The sequence below is a fragment of the Pan paniscus genome, chromosome 15, assembly GCF_029289425.2.
Source record: "Pan paniscus chromosome 15, NHGRI_mPanPan1-v2.0_pri, whole genome shotgun sequence".
Lineage (NCBI taxonomy): Eukaryota > Metazoa > Chordata > Mammalia > Primates > Hominidae > Pan > Pan paniscus.
Genome location: NC_073264.2, coordinates 70,233,773 through 70,256,462, shown reverse-complemented (window position 1 = coordinate 70,256,462; position 22,690 = coordinate 70,233,773). Strand labels below are relative to the sequence as shown.

At 38.4% G+C, this 22,690-nt stretch overlaps 1 protein-coding gene across 3 annotated transcripts in view; it reads left to right on the top strand.

Annotated features, from left to right (window-relative positions):
* The window catches only part of DCAF5 (DDB1 and CUL4 associated factor 5), a 102,354-nt gene that overhangs the window by 17,149 nt on the left and 62,515 nt on the right, over positions 1-22,690 (top strand). For 2 of the 3 annotated variants that reach the window (XM_003824201.5, XM_008977804.4), the window contains exons 2-5: positions 13,745-13,888; positions 16,876-16,912; positions 17,828-17,967; positions 19,612-19,741. In XM_003824201.5, coding sequence (XP_003824249.3) covers positions 13,745-13,888; positions 16,876-16,912; positions 17,828-17,967; positions 19,612-19,741 — 451 coding nt within the window. The remainder of the gene's footprint in view (positions 1-13,744; positions 13,889-16,875; positions 16,913-17,827; positions 17,968-19,611; positions 19,742-22,690) is intronic. The other variant, XM_008977803.5, reaches the window with a different exon arrangement.

Sequence of the window (22,690 nt, the reverse complement as noted above, 5' to 3'; positions counted from 1 at the left end):
TTAATGTCTTAGATAACTGTATATTCTTCCTTAATACTGTACCAAAACAAGTAGAAGTTTCTTAAAGATTAGTTGCAATGTAGAATATAAAACCATATCGAATAATTTGTCATAGCCTGTTACATTGTTACATTAAAATCCATTAATCTGTCTTAAACTTTGGGTCTTTCCTCCCATGCATCATTTTATAACATCATACATCGATCATTTGGAAAATACTGGTTCACTGAGTTTTTCAGGTTTTCCAAATCTTGACACATTTCATTGTATATTTTAAAAAGTCACATTTGTTGACATTGCCACCAGTCTCATCAGAAAAGCCTCTATGTATTGGGAAGCGGTTATGTTCACCATGGTGAATACAATTTTTCCAAAATTTTTATTTTTACTTGAAAGCTTGAATTTTATCATTGGCTACAAATACTGCCAATTATTTTCCTTGAGGTGACAGGCTCATCTTATTCATTTTTGAGAAAATATTACCAAATACCCAAATCTGAATAGCCATACTTTTTCAGTAATTTCAAGTAAAAATGTTATTCATGAAAAAAGCAGCCAGTTCAGCTCACAATGCAAACTATCTCATAGATACTTTTTCACAAAATAGGTATTGTTTTCCAGTGTGCAGCAGAAGTGTTTTATGTGTACTTTCTGTTTTGTCATACAGAGTATTTAGATGTGTACTCTGGTTGAAATTTGATACAATTATTTTTACTGCTTCATCAAGGCACTCCTGAGTGAACGTGGCATTTGTGTCTTATTGCAAATGAGTGGCAGTTAAAGAATACACTGATGAATAGTACAATTTGCCGTCACTGCCCTAGCGCCAAGGCACCAGTGGTTTTACCCACCATTGCTTTTGCATTGTCAGTACAGTTTCAAACAGTGAAAAAGGCAAATAACATTGTAGTGTTATTGCGAAAAAAATTTTGACTTTGCAGACCTTCTGGGGTCCATGGGACACACTTCGAGAACAACTGTTCTGAAGCATGATATTATGACATCGTATCCTTTCAAGTGTCTACGTCAGAATTTAACCAATTCTGTCTTGTTTCTTCTGTTTATTTTTTGCTTTTATCACAATCCTTGTAGCTAAATCCAAGAGAAAAAATATTTTCCCTTAGAATAAAATCTTTAGAAGTGGAATTCTGAGTCAATGGGTGTGAATATTTTTTATATTTTTAAGATACATTCGATATATATCACCCAATTGTCCTCCAAGATGGTTAAACCAGCTTATTTACACTTGGACCAATGTATTATGAGACTGCATCGTGGCTTCTGCTGGTCATTATTTTGTCTTAACCAATTCAGTCAGAATATTGGCATCATCTAAAAAGTGTATTATGACTTCTCATACAACTGGCCTTGATTACTAGTGAGTCTGAATATTTTAATGTTTTGGCCATTTTGTAGTCTTCCTTTAGACTGATTACAGTGCAACTCATTAGGTTGTAACTTTCTTTGTTAAAACAGTCACATTCTCCTAATTCCTCTTGAGATTATTCCCTAGTTAACCCTGTTTGCATCTGGATGTATATCAAATTGCAGCCTCTGATTTAGAGTCCCTCTCTTAAGGAGGTCGTAAATGTGCCTGTTCTCCAAATTTCAGAAGTTTGAGCCCCACGTTTTTGATTTTTGTTATAAGGAGTGTCACCTGTGCTATTAACATTTTTTCTAAGTTGACTTTCCTTATAAACAGTATTTGAAAGAAACTTGACATTACTATAAAGTCTAAGTCACGGGTTTTATGTGCTAGTTGTTTTTTTCTAGTACACCTTAAAATACGTAATTATTAAAATCATTTCTCTACTGTCTAAAATCATCCAGTGGCCTATGTTTACCACACTTTAGGAAGAGCAGGGGCTTTGGACTCAGACATCTTGGATTTGAATCCCACTCTGCCTGTAACTGGCAGTGTGCTCTTGGACAGGTGCCTCAGTTTTGTGCCTCAGTTTCCTCACTGGCAAAATGGGGATGTTAGAAGATGAACTCTTAGGTGCCTTACATCTCTACTCTGTGACTCTGGTGTAAGGAGAAAGGGATATTTGAATGTTTGTGGATTTCTTTCTCTGTTTCTGATCAGGAATTAGAGACATTGTCTAGGGTTAGTATTTCAAAACCCTAGCTTTATTAAACTCCACTGCTATTAGTCATCTGATTTTGGAGAAACCATTTCATTTTATGGGGCTCTAGCTGTCTAGTTAGGGTGTTGCTGCTGCTTAATACTTCCTATTTAATGTAAAGTGCTTCTAGCTAGGAGCTAAGGCAAGCCAGGACCTCACTTTTAACATGTTTAAAATGGGGATGTTTCTGTTCTACTTACCTCATTAGAGACATGGAAAAATGAGATAATAGGTAGATAAGTGGACTCAGCTTTTAGCAGAAGGGTACTAGGTAAAAACAGGGTGTCAGCAGAAGTAATGCCTGTAGATGTTATCCCTATAGCTACTTCTGTAGTGAAGAGCAAAATTTGTGTGACACCACCTCTCCTATCTCTCCAGACCTGCCTGTACCCCTCCCTCTTCCCTGCCTACTGGTTTCGATTTGGGAAGTGCCACTGAACAGCAGTTTTATGACCTTGGGCAAATCACTCAACCTTAACTTATCCATGGGCCAAAAATTGGGAGATCTGGCAATCTTGAGTCTGTATTTCTCTATGGCAACAACTGGCAAGAGCTGAATGGTGGCTTATCTTTTAAAAATACAGATATATTCTTCAGTCTGTCACTTAATCTGGCAAGTCTGACTCATTTACTTTGCTGCCTGGCCTCTTATATTTGCAAGGCTGGATTGCATCATGGTAAGGAGCATGGTTTCTGGAGCCACATTACCTAGATTCAGATGCCAACAATGACTCTTGGTAGCTGTGTACCCCTTCATATTATGTAGCTTTTCTGTAGTTTCATGTGAATTCCTACTTCGTGGGGTTGTTAAAAGGATTGGAAGAGCCACTACATATAAGACCCTTAGGATAGTCCCTGACCCAGAGTAAACTTAACTGATGTTAGCTGTTGTTTGAGTTCAAATAGCATAATAATTAGCTGACATTTATCTAGCTCTTAATATGTATCGGGCACTGGGCCAAGTCTTTTACACAGATCTATCTCATTAATCTTAACAGTAACACTGTGAAATAAGTAGTGTTGTTTTCTCAGTTTTACAGATGGGAGGACTATAATTTAGAGAAGTTAAGTAACCTGTCTAAAGGCACACAGCTAGTAAGTGCCAGCGACATTGAGAGTTGAACCTGTGTTTGTGTATCCTAATCCTGTGGGTTTTTTCTTATTATTTTTTCCTATGTCTTACTACGTGGAGACTAAGCCTGTGGTTTTGATTGCTGTGCTGTGCTATGCTGCCCCACATTATATCCACCTCTAAAATAGGTCTAATCACAGAAGTGGCTGGCTTGAGTAAATAGAGCTTAGCGCTCTTAATGTTTTTGTAAGTGATTTGAGGAGAGAATGAATATGAAATTTCCCAAATTTATATATGATGTTAGTTCCTTGAGGCAGTGAAATGCAAAACAATAGGGGATAAATGAACTACAGAAAACTCTTTTGGGCTGGATGGGGTGAGTGAATAGAAAAGTGGTAACTGAATTTCAGGGTAGGTACTCATGAAGAAAGATAACTCAAACTGTTTGTAGAATGATGCGCTCTGAGATATTTAAAAGGACTTGAGAGTTATTTTAGGCTATTATTTGAAGGTTAAAAAGGCCAGCAAACATTTCACACCCATTAGGATGACTATTATCCAAACAAGCAAAGAATAAAAAGAGTTGGCAAGGATATGGAGAAATTGGAACTCTTGTACGTTGTTGGTGAGAATATAAAATGGGGCAGCCACTGTGGAAAACAGTATGGCAATTCCTCAAAAAGTTAAAAATAGAATTACCATATGGATCCAGCAATTTCACTTCTGGTTATATACCCAAAAGAATTGAAAGTAGAGGCTCAAACAGATATTTGTACACTAATGTTCATAGTGGCATTATTCACAAAGCTGAAAGGTAGAAGCAACCCAAGGGTCCATCAGTGGATGAATAGATAAACAAAATGTAGTCTATACATACAATGAAATAGTATTATTCAGCCTTAAAAAGAAATGAAATTGACACACACTACAACATGGATGAACCTTGAAGACACTGTGCCAAGTGAATGGTGTCTAGAGGGAGAATAGCAGTTGTCAGCGGGAAGGGGTAGTTCTGGAGATAAAATGTGGTGATGGTTGCACAACGATATGAAAATGTGAATGTAGTTAATGCCACAAAACTCTATACTTAAAAATAGATAAAATCATTAAAAAAAAAAAAAAGCCTGAAAAGTGCTTTTCTTCCTTGTGTAAAGCTCCAGAACATTCCTCATTTGGAATGCTAGGTGCTGTTCTGTCCTCTGCATGTTGGTAGAATGGATACAACTTAGTTTTAGGCTCCAGGCCAAGCTCTTTGGATTATTAGCAAGTCATTTTATCTCTCTGATACGTGTCTAGAAAAAGGGCCTACATAATCCTTACCTCACGTGACAATAAAATGAGATATGTATGTGATTGAATTCCTATACAAATATCAATTATTTTCAACTTTGGAAAAATAACAAAACAGACTTATTTTCCATCCACTGACGTAGCTGGGCTGTGTGTCACACAGACTGTGCCTCTGTAATGCGCTGCAGCTTCTTGGAGCTTAGGAGAGGTATGGTTAACACAAAAGGAGGTTTGGTCTTACACAGTACACTCACTGAAGAGGAATAAATGGGCTGAGAAGAAAGCCAGGCTGAATGATTTTCCTTTAGGCTTCACAGTTAAAAAAAAAGAAAAGAAAAGAAAACACTTTAGCAATATGAAAGGGTATTAAGTAAAATTGCTATCTGCAAGAGATGACCTCTGCTAACCATTTTGCATCTGTCTTTGTATGTATAAATTTGTGTATGTTTTTGTGTAATTGTATCATACTATTCATATTCTTAATGCTACCTAAAACAAGGTTTGAAAGATTAGGACAAGTTCATGGATGATACTTTAGGGACACAAGGACAATTTGAGAGCTGTGTGCACCTAATATATATCACACTGGGCTAAGTGCTTTTACAAACATTATCTCACCACACACAACAAACCTGGGAAATAGTTGGTATTTTCTCCATTTTACAATAAAAAAATTAGGGTAAAGGAGTAGAGTAACCAGGACACATGAATGGCGAAACCAAGATTTGAATCAAGTCCTTTTATTCCAGAGCTTGCACTTCCTGTACCCTTCTATAGCACCATCTTTGCTGCCTCTCAAAGATGAAACCCCAAGCTCTGTATCTAATCCCATTGAGTTACTTGTTAAAAGAATGTTTTGAACAATTAATACAGTCACTAATACATTATATTTTAGAAATTGTTCCATGTGAGTATAGACAGAGCTGCCTCATGCTTTTATTTATTTAGGCTGCATTGTACATATATAAGTAGTAAACTTTCTTATATTTTTTATTATGAAATGTATGCAACATAAGATTTACCATTTTAACCATTTTTAAGTGTACTTACTGTTCAGTGATATTAATTACATTCATGTAATTAATACATCACCACATCCATCTTTAGAATTTTTCATCTTGCAAAACAGAAACTACCCATTAAACTATAACACCCCATTCCTCTTTTCCCCCAGCCCCTGGCCACTGCCATTCTACTTTGTCTCTGATTTGACTATTCCTCATATCAGTGGAATCATACAATATTTGTCCTTTTATGTCTGGCTTATTTTATTAAACTATAATTTTAACCAGACTTCTGTTGATGGACATTTAAATTATTATTCTTTCGCTCTTCAAACAATGATAAGTTCCAGGAATATTCGACCCAGAATTTCAGACTGCTTTCTCAGTCCTGTGCTTGGCTGGCTTTTGAGGAAACCCAAAGCAAATCCTTACCTCAGCTTTTCTGAGCAATAAAATAAGAAGAATGTTAAATAATTACTTTTGTTATAGTGTGTTGTAAGGGCTTGCTTAGTTTCTGCTTATAGCTCGGGACCCTTTGGGAAAGGGTACTCTTTAAGTATAAAGGTTTTCTGTAACTACAAAGCTGCTGCCACAATGTGATTATAGTACATTTTTTGATGAATTAGTGATTTTAGTGCAGAATGAAACCAACCCAAAAAACCAAAACCAGAATATGTAGTTGTATTTTCTTGCGGTTCTCAGATGAGTTGAAGGTAAGCAATTGTTTGTGAGGAAACCAGGCTTAGAAGGCCTGGCCTCTGTTTGTCTTTGCCTGGCACTGGCACTGAGAAGAAAGGCCTAGCCTTCCCGAGAAGTCCCTGTGCTCCACCTCCGGTGCCCCAGAGGGGTTGGGGCCGGGCTCCCTCTCCTGAGTCTCATCCAACTGCCAGGCCCATGGGGCTGGCTTAAATGGTCTGAAATGATCCTAAATATTCTTCACTTGGATTATTTGCAGGTCAGTCTCTCTCTGTGGAACTAAACAATAAATCTCTGCCTTTCTGAACTGACTAGGAGATTAAGGGAGACAATTGTAGAGCTGCTTTTGCGTCTGAACTGACTTTCCCTTGCTTCACCAGCCCTCCTTTGCTTTGTTGAATCAGAGGCTTGGGCACAGCTGTTTAGCGCCCTCTGCTGGGTGAAAAGCAGCCTAACGGTTTTACATTATGCCTAAATTTGTACTGGTGGTTTTTCTGCCAACGCATACTTGAAGATTGCCTTTACATAGGGCTCTTAATACCTTGCCTAAAGGAATGAGGGGTTGAGTGGAGTAAGGGGGTGTGTTTAGCTTACATCCTGTGATGCTAACCTTGAGGGCAAAGTCAAGAGGCAGGCCCCATCACAGCGATGATTTTTGCCTCAGTGATTCCAATCTCCCATGGATTGGGCTGTCATCATCATGTTAGTTACTAAGGACACATCATTTAAAATGATCCCAAGGCATTTAACAAATAGCCATGAATTTTGAATTACTGAGTACTAGGCAAAATGAAATCATCCTATAAATGCCTAGAATGAACATTAAAGATTATTTCTGTCTGGGTAATGGGGGGAGACCTTAGGCTGAGAATGGTTATGAGTTGGGCACAAAGGTATAGATATTCTGGTTTCTTTTTTTTTCTTTTAGTAGAGACAAGGTCTCACTATGTTGTCCAGGCTGGTCTCCAACTCCTGAGTTCAAGTGATCCTCCCACCTCGACCTTTCAAAGTACTGGGGTTATGGATCCTCCCACCTCGACCTCCCTAAGTGCTGGCATGAGCCACTGGGCCTGGCAGATGTTCTGTTTTTGGTTTTTTTGTTGTTGTTTGTTTTGAGATGGAGTCTTGCTCTGTTACCCAGGCTGGAGTGCTGTGGCACAATCTCTGCTCACTGCAACCTCCGCCTCCAGGGTTCACGTGATTCTCCTGCCTCATCCTCCCCAGTAGCTGGGACTACAGGCGCACAATATTCTGTTTTTACTTAAGCTGCTTCAATTCAGGAGAGACTGTGCTGTAGGTCTTAGTGAGCCATGAGTATCCCAGCCCATCCTGCAGTCTTGTTTTCTTTTTTCTTTTTCTATCATGAACATTAAACATAATCCAAAACTCTTTATTATGGAAATATTCAGCCAGGCTCACGCCTGTAATCCCAGCACTTTGGGAGGCCAAGGCGGGCAGATCACTTGAAGTCAGGAGTTGGAGACCAGCCTGGGCAACATGGTGAAACCCTGTCTCTAAAAAAAATACAAAAATTAGCTGGGTGTGGTGGTGCTTGCCTGTAGTCCCAGCTACCCATGGAGCCGAGGCAGGATAATCAGTTGAACCTGGGAGGTGGAGGCTGCAGTGAGCTGAGATCGTGCCACTGCACTCCGGCCTGGGTGACAGAGTGAGACTCTCAAAAAAAAAAAAAAAAAAAAAAAAAAGAAGAAAAAATTGTTCAAGCATACACAAAAGTAGAATAGTATAGTGTATGCATCTATAGCAATTGTCCATATTAATCATCTATCCCTCTACTTTTTTTTTCTGGAACGTTTTAAAGGAAATTCCAGACATACTCCATTTCACCCACTTCAGTATGCACCTCTAATTGATAAGGATTTTTTTCTTTTTTAACATAACCATAATGCCATTATAATACCTAAAAGATGTAACAATACTTCCTTAATATGGGGTATTTAAATGAAGTAGAGAGATACCAATCGGATTTGACAAAATGTTGATGATTTGTTAAATTTACTTCCAATATTATTATTATTACTGGTAGAAGGATTTACTTATGATGTTTTGTTTTTAAGACTTTGTTTTAGAGAAGTTTCAGGTTCACAGCAAAATTAAGAGAAAGGTACAGAGGTTTTCCATGTACCCCTTATTCCCACACCTGCATAGCCTCCTTCATTGTCAACATCTTCCACCAGAGTGGTAAATTTGTTAAAATTGGTAAACATATACTGACACATCATAAACACTCAGAGTCCCAATGTTCAAAAAATGAACCTTAGAGTTCACTTTTGGTATTGTATATTCTATGGGTTTGGACAAATGTAATGACATGTATCCATCATTACAGTATCATACAGAGGATTTTTACTGCCCTAAAAATCTTCTCTGCTCCATATATTCAACCCCTGCCTCCAAGCCCTGGCAATTAGTGATCTTTTTGTTGTCTCCATGATTTTGTCTTTTCCAGAGTATCATAGAGTTGAAGTCATACAGTATGTAGCCTTTTCAGATTGGCTTTTTTCATTTGGTAATGTGTACTTAAGGTTTCTCCATGTCTTTTCACTGCTTGATATTTCGTTTCTTTTTATCACTGAAAAAGTTTCTGTTGTCTGGTTGTACTACAGTTGATTTATCCATTTACATACCGAAGGACATCTTGGTTGCTTCTAAGTTTTGGCAATTGTAAATAAAGCTGTTGTAAAATAAATCCATGTACAGGTCTTTGTGTAGATACAAGTTTCAACTCCTTTGGTTAAATACCAAGGAGCATGATTGCTGGATTGCGTGATAAGAGTACGTTTAGTTTTGTATGAAACTGCCAAACTATCTTCAAAGGTGGCTGTACCATTTTGCAATCCTACCAGCAATGAATGAGATTGCGTGTTGTTCCACATCATGACCAGCATTTGGTGTCATCTAGGTTTTCTCCTACTATCTTCGAGGAGTTTTATAGTTTTGGTTTTACATTTAGATTTATAATCAATCTTGAGTTAATTTTTATGAAGGGTGTAAAGTCTGTATCTAAATTCATTTTTATGCATGTGGATATTTAGATGTTTCAGCACCATTTGTTGAAAAGACCATTTTTGCTCCATTGTTTTGTCTTTGCTCCGTGGTCAAAGATCAGTTGATTATACTTATGTGGGTCTGTTTTTGGCCTCTCTGTTTTGTTCCATTGATCTATTTGTGTATTTGTTTGCCAGTATTATACTGTCTTGATTACTGTATATTTGTGGTAACCTGAAGTCAGGTAATGTCAGTCCTCCAACTTTGTTCTTCAAAATCATGCTGACTATTATGGGCCTTTTGCCTCTCCTATAAATGTTAGAATCATTTTGCTGATATGCATAAAATGAATTTGCTGAGAATTTGAGTGGGATTGCATTGAATCCATAGATGAAGTTGGGAAGAACTGATATCTTAAAAATACTGAGTCTTGACCGGGCATGGTGGCTCAAGCTTGTAATGCCAGCACTTTGGGAGGCCTAGGTGGGCAGATCACCTGAGGTCAGGAGTTCAAGACCAGCCTGGCCAACATGGTGAAACCCCGTCCCTACTAAAAATACAAAATGAGCTGGGCGTGGTGGTGGGTGTCTGTAATCCCAGCTACTCAGGAGGCTGAGGCAGGAGAATTGCTTGAACCCGGGAGGCAGAGGTTGCAGTGAGCTGAGATTGCGCCATTGCACTCCAGCCTGGGCAAAAAAAAAAAAAGTGAAACTCCATCTAAAAAAAAAAAAAAAGAATATCTGTCTATTTATTTAGTTCTTTGATTTTGTTCATTAGAGTTTTATAATTTTTCTTATATAGATCTTGTAAAATCTTGTTAAATTTATACCTAAATATTTTATATTTCAAATTCCACTTATTCATTGCTGGTATATAGGAAAGTGATGGACTTTTGTATATTAACCTTATATCTCACAATCTTGCTAAAATCACTTCTGTATTTTTTTTTAAAGAAACACTACAGATACACTTAAAAGCCTCTTTTACTATGTGTGTTTATCCATAAACAATATAAAGTATTGTTTTGTATATTTAAAAATACATGCTTAGATATTATCCCTTTCATATCCTTTCGAAACTTGCTTTTATTACCATTAGGTTTTCAATATTTATTCATGTTTGTTTACATGTTTCTTGTTCACTTTAACTGCTGTATGATGTTCCATTGTGTTTAGACTCCACCTATTTTATATTCCAGTGGAATTTATCCATTCCTGAATTGTTAGATATTTATGTTGTATATAGGTTTTCTTGATATTATGACCAATGCTTCAGTGAACTTTCTTGTACATTCCCTTGTGCCACTTTGTGAGAATCTGTCTAAATTATAACGTACATTTCCCTGATACCATATAGAATTTGAGATCTTCTATAATATGTTTGGTATTTGGGTTTCCTTTTCTGAATAGTTATATTCTTTGCCTCTTTTCCTATTGGAGTTTTAATAATTATTTGTAGAAATTCTTTGCATCTTCTAGACATTAAGCCATTACCAGTTTTGTGCACTGCAAGAATTCTTATAAATTCAGGCAGTCCTGTTCTGGTCCTTCAGTTTACTCCAGGGGCCAGTTTGCTGGAGTTAAGTCAGCTTCTGTTTTTACTTCTGGGCTCCCTTTATTCTTACTTAACATTTATGAGTTATGCTACTAAGGCGGACAATCCCTTCAACTGTCCATCAGAATGAATTTGCTTTGTCAGTTATGGTTCATTTTTTGTTCAATAAGGCAGTATAGAATAGTGGTTAAGAGTCGGGGCTATAGAATCTTTACTGCTTGCTTTTGAATCTTAGCTCAATGACTTTATTGTATGATGTTGGCATATTACTCTTTGGTACTACTCTTTGGTACTTGGCTTTATCATCTATAAAACCAATGAGGTAGAAGAACTATTATGATTACCATTTTATGTTTGATGAAACTGAGGCAGAGGGAGATTAGGTCAGAAACATGAGCAAGTAGAAGAAACGTGCGCCTCTCTTTTAACTTTTTGCTTTTGCTAGAGACATAAGTATAGGGAAATACTTATCTAATTTTAAAAAAATATAGTAGCAGAAGCAGTGATAAGTCACTGACTCACAGCCTCAGTGTTGGGAGAAAACCATAGGAGTGGAGACTATAGAGAACTAAAGTGCCCATACCTAAGTCTGTTTGCAGTGTGGAAAACCATTTGTGCATTTTTCATTAAAATAAAGTGACAAGAACCCAAACCATGATTTTCATGACCTTAGCTTGATGTTTTACAGAATGGTAAATTTGTAAGAAATACATAATTTAGATACCATCCTAGGCCAGAGAACTCATAGTTGAAATAGGCCAATCATAAAGAGAACACTGTGGGCCACACTTAAGACATCAGTTTGATGGACAACTTGATTTGGACTGACAATGGAAGGAAGAAGAAATTCAAGAAACAAAGGAATTCAAGTAGCAAAGACAATTTCTTTCTAGGAGCAGGAGAATAAGTATGATTTGGCTTCTGTATCTTCTATTTTTTATTATAAGAAGAAATCTGCTGTGGCAAAAAGTCAAGCAGTATAGGAAGGTAGAAAGTAAAAGTTTTCCAACAGTATATACCCAAATTGAAAGGAGGGACTCAAAAAGTTATTTGTACACTTGTGTTCATAGCAACATTATTCACAATTGCCAAAAGATGGAAATAACCCAAATGGTCATTGATGGATTAGTGGATAAACAAAATATGCATACAAATATATATACGATGGAATACTATTCAGCCTTAGAAAGCAAGGAAATTCTGATACATGCCATGACCTGGATGCACCTTGAAGACATTATGCTAAGGGAGTGAGCCAGACCTAGAAGGAGAAATCTTGTGTAATTTGACTTATACGAGGTTCCTAGAGTAGACAAATCCATAGAGGCAGAAAGTAGAATAGTGACTACTTGGCCGGGCACAGTGATTCACGCCTGTAATCCCAGCACTTTGGGAGGCCGAGGTGGGTGGATCATGAGGTCAGGAGTTTGAGACCAGCCTGGCCAACATAGTGAAACCCCTTCTCTACTAAAAATACGAAAAATTAGCTGGGCGTGGTGGTGGGCGCCCGTAATCCCAGCTACTCAGGAGACTGAGGCAGGAGAATCGCTTGAACCTGGGAGGTGGAGGTTGCAGTGAGCCGAGATCGTGCCACTGCACTGCATACTCCAGCCTGGGCAACAGTGTGAGACTCCATCTCAAAAAAAAAAGGACAGTGACTAGGCGCTGGGAGGAGTTATTGTTTATTGGGTACAGTATTTCAGTTTGGGATGATGAAAAAGTTCTGAAGGTGAATAATGGCAATGGCTGTACAACAGCACAAATGTACTTAATGCCACTGAATTGTACACTTGAAAATGGGTAAAATGGTAAGTTACATGTATATATATATATTTTACCACCATAAAAAGTCTCCCAACACCAGCCTACCAGTTATAGTTGGCACTATAAACAGCTTCTTTTATAGCCATCTAGATAGGGCTATGCAAATACAAGCATAGATATGCGAGTATAAGCATACTGTCAATGCATAGATATGCGAGTATAAGCATACTGTCAATGCTCATTCTTTGGAGCACTCATGTAGGTGCCAGGTATTTCCCAGTGAACAAAACTGACAAGGTTTCTGCTGTCATGGAGCTTTTAAAAATTTTGTTTTATGCAAATGGATATTGATGTACATACTGTTTTATACCTCATTTTCCCCCTTAACGGGTATCTTTGGACATCTTTCTGCATTAGCTTCTGTATAGATCTAACAACTTAATGGCTTCATAGTATGCCCTTGTATGGATGTGCTATCATTTGTGGCTGCATTTTTCATTGAATGGAGTAAGGGAGGTGGAGGTGTAGAGCTTGCTATGGTTTGCTGCTGTTGTAAATTAAATTTTTATTAGGAAAATAGTATAGCCTTCTTATAAAAAGTCAATGCAAAAAAAGTAAAAGTAAAAAGTAAAAATGGGAAAAAACAATAACAACCAACTTAGACCCAAAGTTACGCAGAGTTAAGAGCTGGGCTGAGCCATATTCTGTCTAGATCCTATTACTGTAAGAGTCAGGTGATTTCTTAGTTATCATTTATATGGTGCTCCACAGTCAATGAGATCATATCAAGAAGATTGCTTTGAAAACCATTATGCTAGAAATATTACTTTAAAGTTCTTTAATTGCAAGCCCTGGAAGTCATCTCAGGTTCTATTAAACAAACAAACGAAAAAGGACTTCCATGAAGGGGTTCTAGGTAGCAAATGAAGAAATATTTAAACAACTCTGGAAAGACAGGAACAGGGTGGCTTTAGGAGTCTCAATATCAGTGCTTATCCCTTTCATTTTCTATGTCTGCTTAAGATTCAATTCCTGGGAGAGATGAATGGCCTAGAGAACTTGTGCCTATTGATGGTGAAGCAGGGAGAGTCCTGGGTTTTTGTGCTCCATGCGAATCTTACGGAGTTGGGGAGGTGCAGTTTTGGAAAGGATGGGATTCGAGGCTGGCAAAACCATCTGTCAGCCTTGCGATGTCAGCTGTTTTAACCACAGATTCTTATTTCCTTCTTAAGGAGGAGATGACCGCCGGGTTCTGCTATGGCACATGGAACAAGCCATCCACTCCAGGGTCAAGCCCATACAGCTGAAAGGAGAGCACCATTCCAACATTTTTTGCCTGGCTTTCAACAGTGGGAACACTAAAGTGTTCTCCGGAGGTAAAAAGGGAGATTCTACCTTGGGAACGTCACTGTGGTTGGGATTTTAGAGAAAAGAGTGCGAAAATAACTCCTTATTTTTCTTCCTGTATTTCATTGAGCTGTGGAATTACTGGTTTCTCATAGCTTGTCTTTTCTGCATTACAGCAGTATTATATATTAGGATAGTGTATGTCTTTTCTCTCTTCTCTTTTTTTTTCTTTTCTTCACCTGTCTTTTTCTTTATTTCTCTTTGGCAGAAAACTTTTCACATTGCAGTCTGGTACACAGAAACACACACAGACACACACACATATATGAAACAATACTTAACCTTCCTATTTGTGGCACACTCTGATTTTTTTTTTATTCTATTCGATTTCATTTTTAAAGATTATGCTGGCCATAACGCAGATGAATGTCATGACCCACAGATGGCTCCTGTTTGAAAAGTGTTGTGTTAGGGTACAATTGGAATGGCTGGTGCTCACACCAACCTCTTGGTGATGGCTTCCATCAACCATACTCCTTCTGACCCCACATTTCTAGCTCTGACCTCTTTTCTGAGCTGCAGATTTTCCCACTGGATATCTACCTGTGTTCCAAAAGCAACTTAAATACAATAGATCTAAAACCAAGATCATTAGTCCTCCCCTGAGTGAAAATTTCTTCTTGTCTGCTGGATTTTCTTTCTCAGTTACGACCATTCACCCAATTATATAAGCTATTAGGTTTAACTTTAAGAAATTGCTGACAATTAACCATTTTCAACTTTAAAAAGTAGCAGTTTCACATGGTTCATTCTACCTATGATCTTGGAGTCATCCTCAAACCTGCCTTTCTTACATTTACACATCTAGTCTGTCACCAAGTCCTGTCAGGTCTATCTTGAAAGCCTCTCATACTCATCCGTTAGTTTGGCCTGGATTTTTGCAATGGCCTTCTGTGATTTCTGTTACCACTCTCTAATTCTCCTTTGAATTCATTGCATACACAAGTTTACTTTTAAAAATAAAGACTGGACCATGTGAACCATTGAGCCTACAGTGCCTGAAGAATGAAGTCTAAACCCCAATCTATCTGTCTGGCCTGACCTCCCTTCCCTGAGTTATACACTGTAGCCCACCAAACTATTTGTCATTTTAAGAATGCACTGCATGGTACTATTTTGCCCTTGTGCCTTTTGTTCATGGTGTTCTTCCACCTTAATTGTCCAGTCCCCACCAATTCCCCTAAGCCTTTCATTGGTAAGAGTTTTGAGTTATTTGAGTTTCTCTTCAAAGGTCTCCTTCTCCATGTACTTTGACCCTGCTTATGAAGGAAATAATTGACCCCATAGCTAGATCATATTGCTGCAAGGCAAACCCTCTTGTTGCTGTTAGTTGTTTGTCCAGTTGGACTGTTCTCAAGTCCAATTGGAGTTCTCAAGGACAGAGCAGAATCTTATTCTTTTTATATACCGAAGACCTAGCACTGTACCTGATACCTAGAAGGCATTAGTATGGGTTTACTGATTTCATTGGTTTGTACCTACAGTAGAATGTACAGCCAGGCCTTTGTTTTAAGATGCCCTGGGCCATATCTTTACTGCTACTTTTGCTTTCTATTTAAGTGACTGTTGGTTGTGCATTTTAGCATAGAGTGGGACTTTTCTCATGTTTTGTCTTCTTATATTCAGGTTTTAATTTTTTTGCTATACAAACCATTTGAAGGCAGGACTACACATATCATGAATATAATTTATATCCTTTGATAGAATAAGGAGAAATACAAGATTAAAACTTTCACATCATTTGGAATCACAGTCATCAAATTTTCATGCTATAAAAGATGATGAGGCTGGGCATGGTGGCTCACACTTGTAATAATCCCAGCACTTTGAGAGGCCAAGGCAGGAGGATTGCTTGAGCCCAGGAGTTTGAGACCAGCCTGGGCAACATAGTTAGACCCCAACATGTTAGATCTCTACAAAAAAAAATTTTTTTTTAATTAGCCAGGCATAGTGACACGTGCTTGTAGTTCCAGCTACTAGAGAGGCAGAGGTGGGAAGATTGCTTGAGCACAGGAGGTCAAGACTGTAGTGAACCATGATTGCAGCACTGCACTCCAGCCTGGGCAACAGAGCAGGATCCTGTCTCGAAAGAAAGAAGAAAAATTTTTAAAAGACAAACAGAGCAAGATCCTGTCTCAAAAGAAAGAAAGAAAGAAACATTTTTAAAAGACCATGAGGATAGAAATATTAACAAACATTTATTGGGGGCTTATTAAGTAATCAGCCCTATTCTGAATGCTTTTACAGATGTACTCTTATGCTTACAGTTACTCTATGATGTTATTATCCCTATTCTGTAGGTTAAAAAGTTAGGTCATAGAAATGTTAAAGATTTTATTGCAGGTCTCATGATCATGAGTATTCTGCTGAAAAAGAAAAAAAATAAAGCTAGTGAATTGATTTGTCAATGATCATTTAGTGTTTTTCTTGATGGCCACAGTTTTGTTTTGTGTTGTTTCCCCCCCACTTTTTTTTTTTTGAGACAGTCTCTCTCTGTTGCCTGCCCAGGCTGGAGTGCAATCATAGCTCACTGCAGCCTTGAACTCCTGACCTCAAGCGATTCTTCCACCTCAGCCTCCTTAATAGCTGGGACTTCAAGGGTGTGCCACCACTTGGCTAATTTTTTTATTTTTATTTTCATAGAGATGGAGTCTAACTATGTTGCCCAGGTTGTAGCCACAGTTGTTTTTTTTTTTACATCATCCACTGGATAATACACATTGGGAACTGTTACTATGTTATACTTGGATGCCATTATTTTTTAAAAATTCTCTGTAAGAATGTCCTATCCTTCTTAAATTATTTCTATAAATCTTTTTTCCAGTTAACACTTCTAATTTGTATTAGCATTGGCTTTGTTCATATTTTTTCCCTGAAAACTTAAAAATACTAAATTGTAATGTGGACAGGGACCACCTTGCACGAATGATCAGATGTCTGCTTTTTTCTTTTGCAGGCAATGATGAGCAAGTTATCCTCCATGATGTTGAAAGGTAAATAGATTGGTGGTGTGTGAAGGTGATTGACTTTGTTTTTCATATATGAAGAGGCAAATATCTCTTTAGACTAAAATAGTTTTTGTTTTTTGAAAAAAACAACATGAAACCAGCTGTTCTTTTCTAAAAAAATTCCTACAATAATTTGAAATAAATAAAGTTTTGATTTAAAAAGGAAAAGGGGATTTGAAAGTTTTGAAAGTTGGTATGAGAGTGTACTTTTTAGGTGAAAATTTAAAACAAGAGTTTAGAAGAGAAGGAACCATAATATTTAAGAACAGTAATAGCTAATATTGATTGAGTTCTTACTATGTGCCAGACACCATTGTAAATGCTTTGTACATATTCATTCATTTAATCCTCACACTCATTTTCTGAGGAGATACTATTGTCATCTCCGTTCTAGATCAGGAAACGGAGTCACAGACATGTTAGATAACAGAAGGTCAGGTGGTACTAAAACCTGAACTTAGGCTATCTGGCCTCAGAGCCATGCTCTTCACCACCATGCCAGATTGTTAGGAGACCCCTCTCCCATCCTGTAGGCATCAGACTTGGCTGCTTTAAAGCTTTCCCTTGCTTTTTGAAAATCAAGTACGACCCCCAAATCTGTACACAAGCAGATGCATTCTGTAATAAATGAAAATACAAAACTCAGCTACTGAGTCACTTTTAAATATGCTTATTTAGCACAAAAATTATAAAATCTCTAAAAAGACTCCTTAATAGTACCTTTTTTTTAACCTGAAAGTTGACTACCTACCTTTCAGGAAATATAATATTTTTTGGGTTTAGCTAGGTTGACTTTCTTCTAGAAATGGAAAAGATGGCACCCTCGGTACCAAAGTGCTGGGACTCTGCACTATGCTTGTGTGTATGTGTGTGCCTCTGTCTTGCTCTCTTATCTCCCAGCAGTGAGACATTGGACGTGTTTGCTCATGAAGATGCAGTATATGGCTTGTCTGTGAGCCCAGTGAATGACAACATTTTTGCCAGTTCCTCAGATGATGGCCGGGTTCTCATTTGGGACATCCGGGAATCCCCCCATGGAGGTAGGCTCACTGTGCAAAAGACTGTTCGACTGTGTTGAACAGTTTGATGTCAGATTCATTGAAGATCCAATTTATTACCTCAGTATCTACGTGCAAGTGATGTCAAGGGAAAGGAAATGTGAAACACTCACATGGGGGCATAAGAGGTCTTTGGAGGCCTTATCCTCCACCTAAATGCTCAGGAGTGAGGCACCTTTGCCAGTCCTTCTCCACCCTCCTGTGACTCTCCACAAACCCTTGTACTTTGGTGTTTAGTGCCCCAAGGAGCAGAAGTTGTGGTGCTGACATGTAACTATTCTTGATTATTTACAGAGAATGGGGGCGTTATGCACTTTCCTGCATCCTAGTTTCAGGCTTGTTATTTTGTTGAAAGAACCACCGAATCTCAAATTACCTGTGTATAGGATCTTAAAATGATGGCAAATAAACTCTGTTTAAAGGAGATTGTCTGTGTGAGTGCCTCCTGAATGTGCCCTTTGACTCTCTGATGTGTGAAATGAAGAAGTTGCTTTGTTGACTTTCTCTGAAGTTCTTCAGGAAATGCATCTTCTCAGCTCATTTCCTACAGAGAGATTTCTGTAATTCTACCTGTCTTCAAAAGGCCCCTTCCTCTAGTACCAGCCTTAGTGCCACTGCCATACCCACCGTGGCTTTTAGTGCAGATTGTAATGATCACAGCTGTGTACCTAAATTTACTATCCTGCCTGCTTTGTCTGGCAGGATCTGGGTCTTTTAACTTTTCTATGTTCTAAACATTTTACATTCTGGGCTGTGCTCATTGTTTAGGTTCAGGCTATAAGAGAAGCTTGTTTTTAGGGTTAGGCAGGTAAGGTAGCACGAAGTAGCAGCTGTGGTCGAGTCACTGTGGGCTTGGTAAGTGAAATTCTCCTTCGTCTGAACTGCCTGATGGCAGAGATGACTGAGTGCTTTACCTGCTCAGAGACCTGTGAAATACTGCATATGGCGGTCATAGACTGAGAAGTGCTTTCTTTGTATTACTCTAACAGCTCCCATAGGAGTATATCCTGCTAGGTAACTAAGTGATTTCTTCCTCACTTGGAACCTGCTAATTTTTGTAAAATGTTGCAGGGTTTCTAGGTGAAGTTGATTACAGCCTGGCTAGATGTTAGGGAGCATTGTGAACCAGAAGAGAAAAACCACACCATTGTGTTTCACCACGTCTTAATTTTGTCATTGTTTTTTTTTAATCTTCATCAAATCTGTGCATGGTTTAAAAACTTCTCTAAAACTAATACAATTGGATTAAAAGCATAATAATCCTACCAGTAATTGGTTGTGAATTTTTTCAGCTCATGTGGAATTCAGTTTTACTTACTGTAAAATGGCTTATTTTCCCATTTTTAGTGGCTGTTTCTGTTTTGTCTCAAGATCTGATAGCTGCTATATATATTTCTGGGTGTTATAGCTTAAAATGTGGTTAAATGTGTTTACCTTGCTATGTATAGGACCCATGGGGACCTTGTAAGTAGAGGTGACTGGTGGGATTATGTGCTGTTTTGGGGCTCCAGGCTGTTGGAGTGGTTATTAAAGAGTGCTCCGACCTGTATTCACATTCCTGATTATCTGCCTGCCAGTGGCCCACAGGTACCTGGAGTGAACTGATTATAATTTTTCTTTCCACAGAACCCTTCTGCCTGGCAAACTATCCATCAGCCTTTCATAGTGTCATGTTTAACCCTGTGGAGCCCAGGTTGTTGGCCACAGCCAATTCAAAGGAAGGAGTGGGACTCTGGGACATTCGAAAACCTCAGAGGTGAGCCGCCTTTATTCATAGGTGTTAAAACTTTCCCCTGCCTCATTTCTCAGGTAATGTGACCAGCCAGTAAGTGTTGTAAGGACCTCTTTGGCAGTTATCTCTGCTGGGCATTTCTTAAGATATATAGTGTCTCTCAAGCCAGGAGAGCTTGTTTCCAAGGAATAGACAGCGACAAATCCGTACTCCTTGCTGAGGAGGAATCATAAACAGTAATCTGGACTGTAGACAGGGTGAGTTTTAGGTAATTATCTGAAGTAGTCAGAGCATCCCTTTAGTATTGCCTTCTCTCTTCAGACCCAGGGTTCCCCAGATGCATAGGAGCTCTTGGTGTGGGGTGGGTGGAGGGGAGGAGGTGGAGGTGGAGATTTGCCAAACTTGTTGCTGCTGAGCCAGGGGTTCTTAAGCCTAGGTTGGAGGGGATCCCTAAGAGGGCTTAAAAAATACTGAACTGCCAAAATTATATGAAAATTATATATTGTATATTCAAATAAGTGCATTTTCTGTTTATCAAAAGGACTAATGACCTTTATAGTGACAACAACAAAAGGTTAAGAGCCATTGCACTGTGGTGTTCAGGACCTCATGTGTTTCTCCACATGGCACTATGAAAAGAGCATACTTAAGACAAACCTGAATGATGGCATGAATCACTAATGGGGGAATCTCAGGCATCATTAAAGGATGTGGGAATGGGGGTGAGTAGCAGGCTCTTTTATGTTCCTTAAGTCCCATGGGGGAGGGACTACTTTTTATGGCACCTGTACATAAAGTTGGCCATGCTGTATTAAAAAACTTCCGTGTATTGCTAGCTAGCTCCTCTGGAAATTCTGCATAGATGTAATTTCCCACTTCGTAAAGCAGTGTTGCAGAAGAATATCATGGAAACTAAGTGATGTTATAATTTATTTCACGGGCCTCAGATGAAAGGAGTAGTTAAGTACAGAAGATTATCTTCCTTGATGATTTTTACTCCTAGGTGATTCTCTCCATGGGGCAGTAAGAGATGGTTGGAACTATTGTAGCAGATCGGTGTAGCCCAGAGGGGTGTCCCTGTCATTGAGCAGGGCTCCCTAAGCTTCCTCAGGGCAGCAGAGATTTCTCCTGCCCCCTCTGTTGCATAGGCACCTGGCTCTTGCTTTTACAGTCTATTGAAATGTGTGTAGTGGCAAGACCCCTGATGTGCCTTTGCACTATGAACTTTAGGAGGCTTGCTGTCTGCCAAGAAGACAATTGTGTTCATCTGCAGTGTTCTCTGCTACTTCAGGCTCTTTAGGAACAACTGTTCTGCCTCATCCATATTACAAAAGGCAGGATTTGGACAAACTGCACCAGCCTTCTCTCAACCTACTATCTCTCCTACTTATAATTGCAATGAATAGCTGGCAACTGGAGTGGGGCACTGAGCTGTTTATCTCCAGTGGAAAGCTTGAGTAATTCATGGTGTCTGCAGTGTCTTGAGAGAGGAGGGGAGTGTGGATATTTTAATTCTCCCAATTCTCTCCCATTCTCTTCCACCAGTTTCTTACCGTGCATTATATGGGCCCTCCCCCACTTTCCACTTGTCTCCTCACTAATAAATATAGTTTCTTTCTTGTTAAAAGAATTGAAAGTGATGATGATTATTGTATTTTTACAGTGACATTTATTGGTTTGGGGGTTTTATGCAGAAAAAAATAAAAACAAAAAAACAAGTTCCATCTCCAGATTATCTCTGTTACTTGTATGTTTTTAAAATGTTTGTCTATCAGTACAGTTCTGCTTCTTTCTAGTGTCTGTAGTCACTCCAGAGGTAATTACAGTGAACAGTTTCTTATCTTTCCAGAACTTAATGTAATGTATATACCACTATGCATATGCATCCTTTAAAAAAATTGAGACAGAAGGAAGCACGTAGTAATACTCACTGTTCTCGATTTCTTTTTTAAATTAACAATATGTTTTGGAGCCTTTTTTCATACCAACACTAACAGATCTAGCCCCTTCTTTTAATGACCATATGGCATTCAGTTTATATGATGTACCCAACAACCAGGGCTTCTTGTTTCCAGTTTTTGGTCATTATAAACAATGTTACATTTAACCTGGTTATAAATCTATCTTTATAACCAGGCCTACTTTTGCAAAAATATCTGTACGGACTTTGCTACATCAAAGGATGCATGTTTTTAAATTTTTGATAAAAACTGTCAAATTGTAGCCCCACCACCAAAGGCTGTACTAACTTACAAATCTACCAACTGTGTATAAGATTGCATGTGTCTCCAGACCTTCACCAACACTTGAACTATTGCTAGTATTATGGGGGAAAAATGATATCTTGTTTTGAGTTCTTCTTCAATTATGGGTAAGGTTTTATAGTTTCTTTGATAACCTACGGTTTTCAGAGCCCATATAGGAGAAAAGTTGCCCAGTAAGGCTAATTGACAATCATGACTAATTTCTTTTTGGAATAAAAGAAGGAGCATAGTGCCATGGGGACTAGGATGTTTTTGCATTTATTTCAACTCTTCTAAGGTTCTACAAGGTTTTATGGGTGTCAGGCAGAAAAGGGGGATGAAATATCCTTGGAACTCTTCTTAACTTAGCATCCACTGGAGTTTGGGGATGAAATTACAGATCTTTTCTGTTAGAATTCCCTCAGTACAAGTTGGTTTGGGGGAAGAGACCACCCTTTTTCTTTTCCATGTAGGATTAGTTATGCTGAGTTGCAATAGATAATTTGTCTCTTGAGCACAGCTGCCTAGAAACCCCAACCTAGATTTTGGGGGCAACTCTAAATCTGTTGGGAGGACAAGCCTGGAACACGATAGAACTTTTTCAGGGATACTTCAAGTGTAGGGAGAGATTTTAAGGAATTTGTGAATCCCCTATAACTGCAGGTAAAATTGTATGGCTTGTGTATCTGAGTGAACACATGTCATATTTTTTCTAGGGATGGTAGAAAGT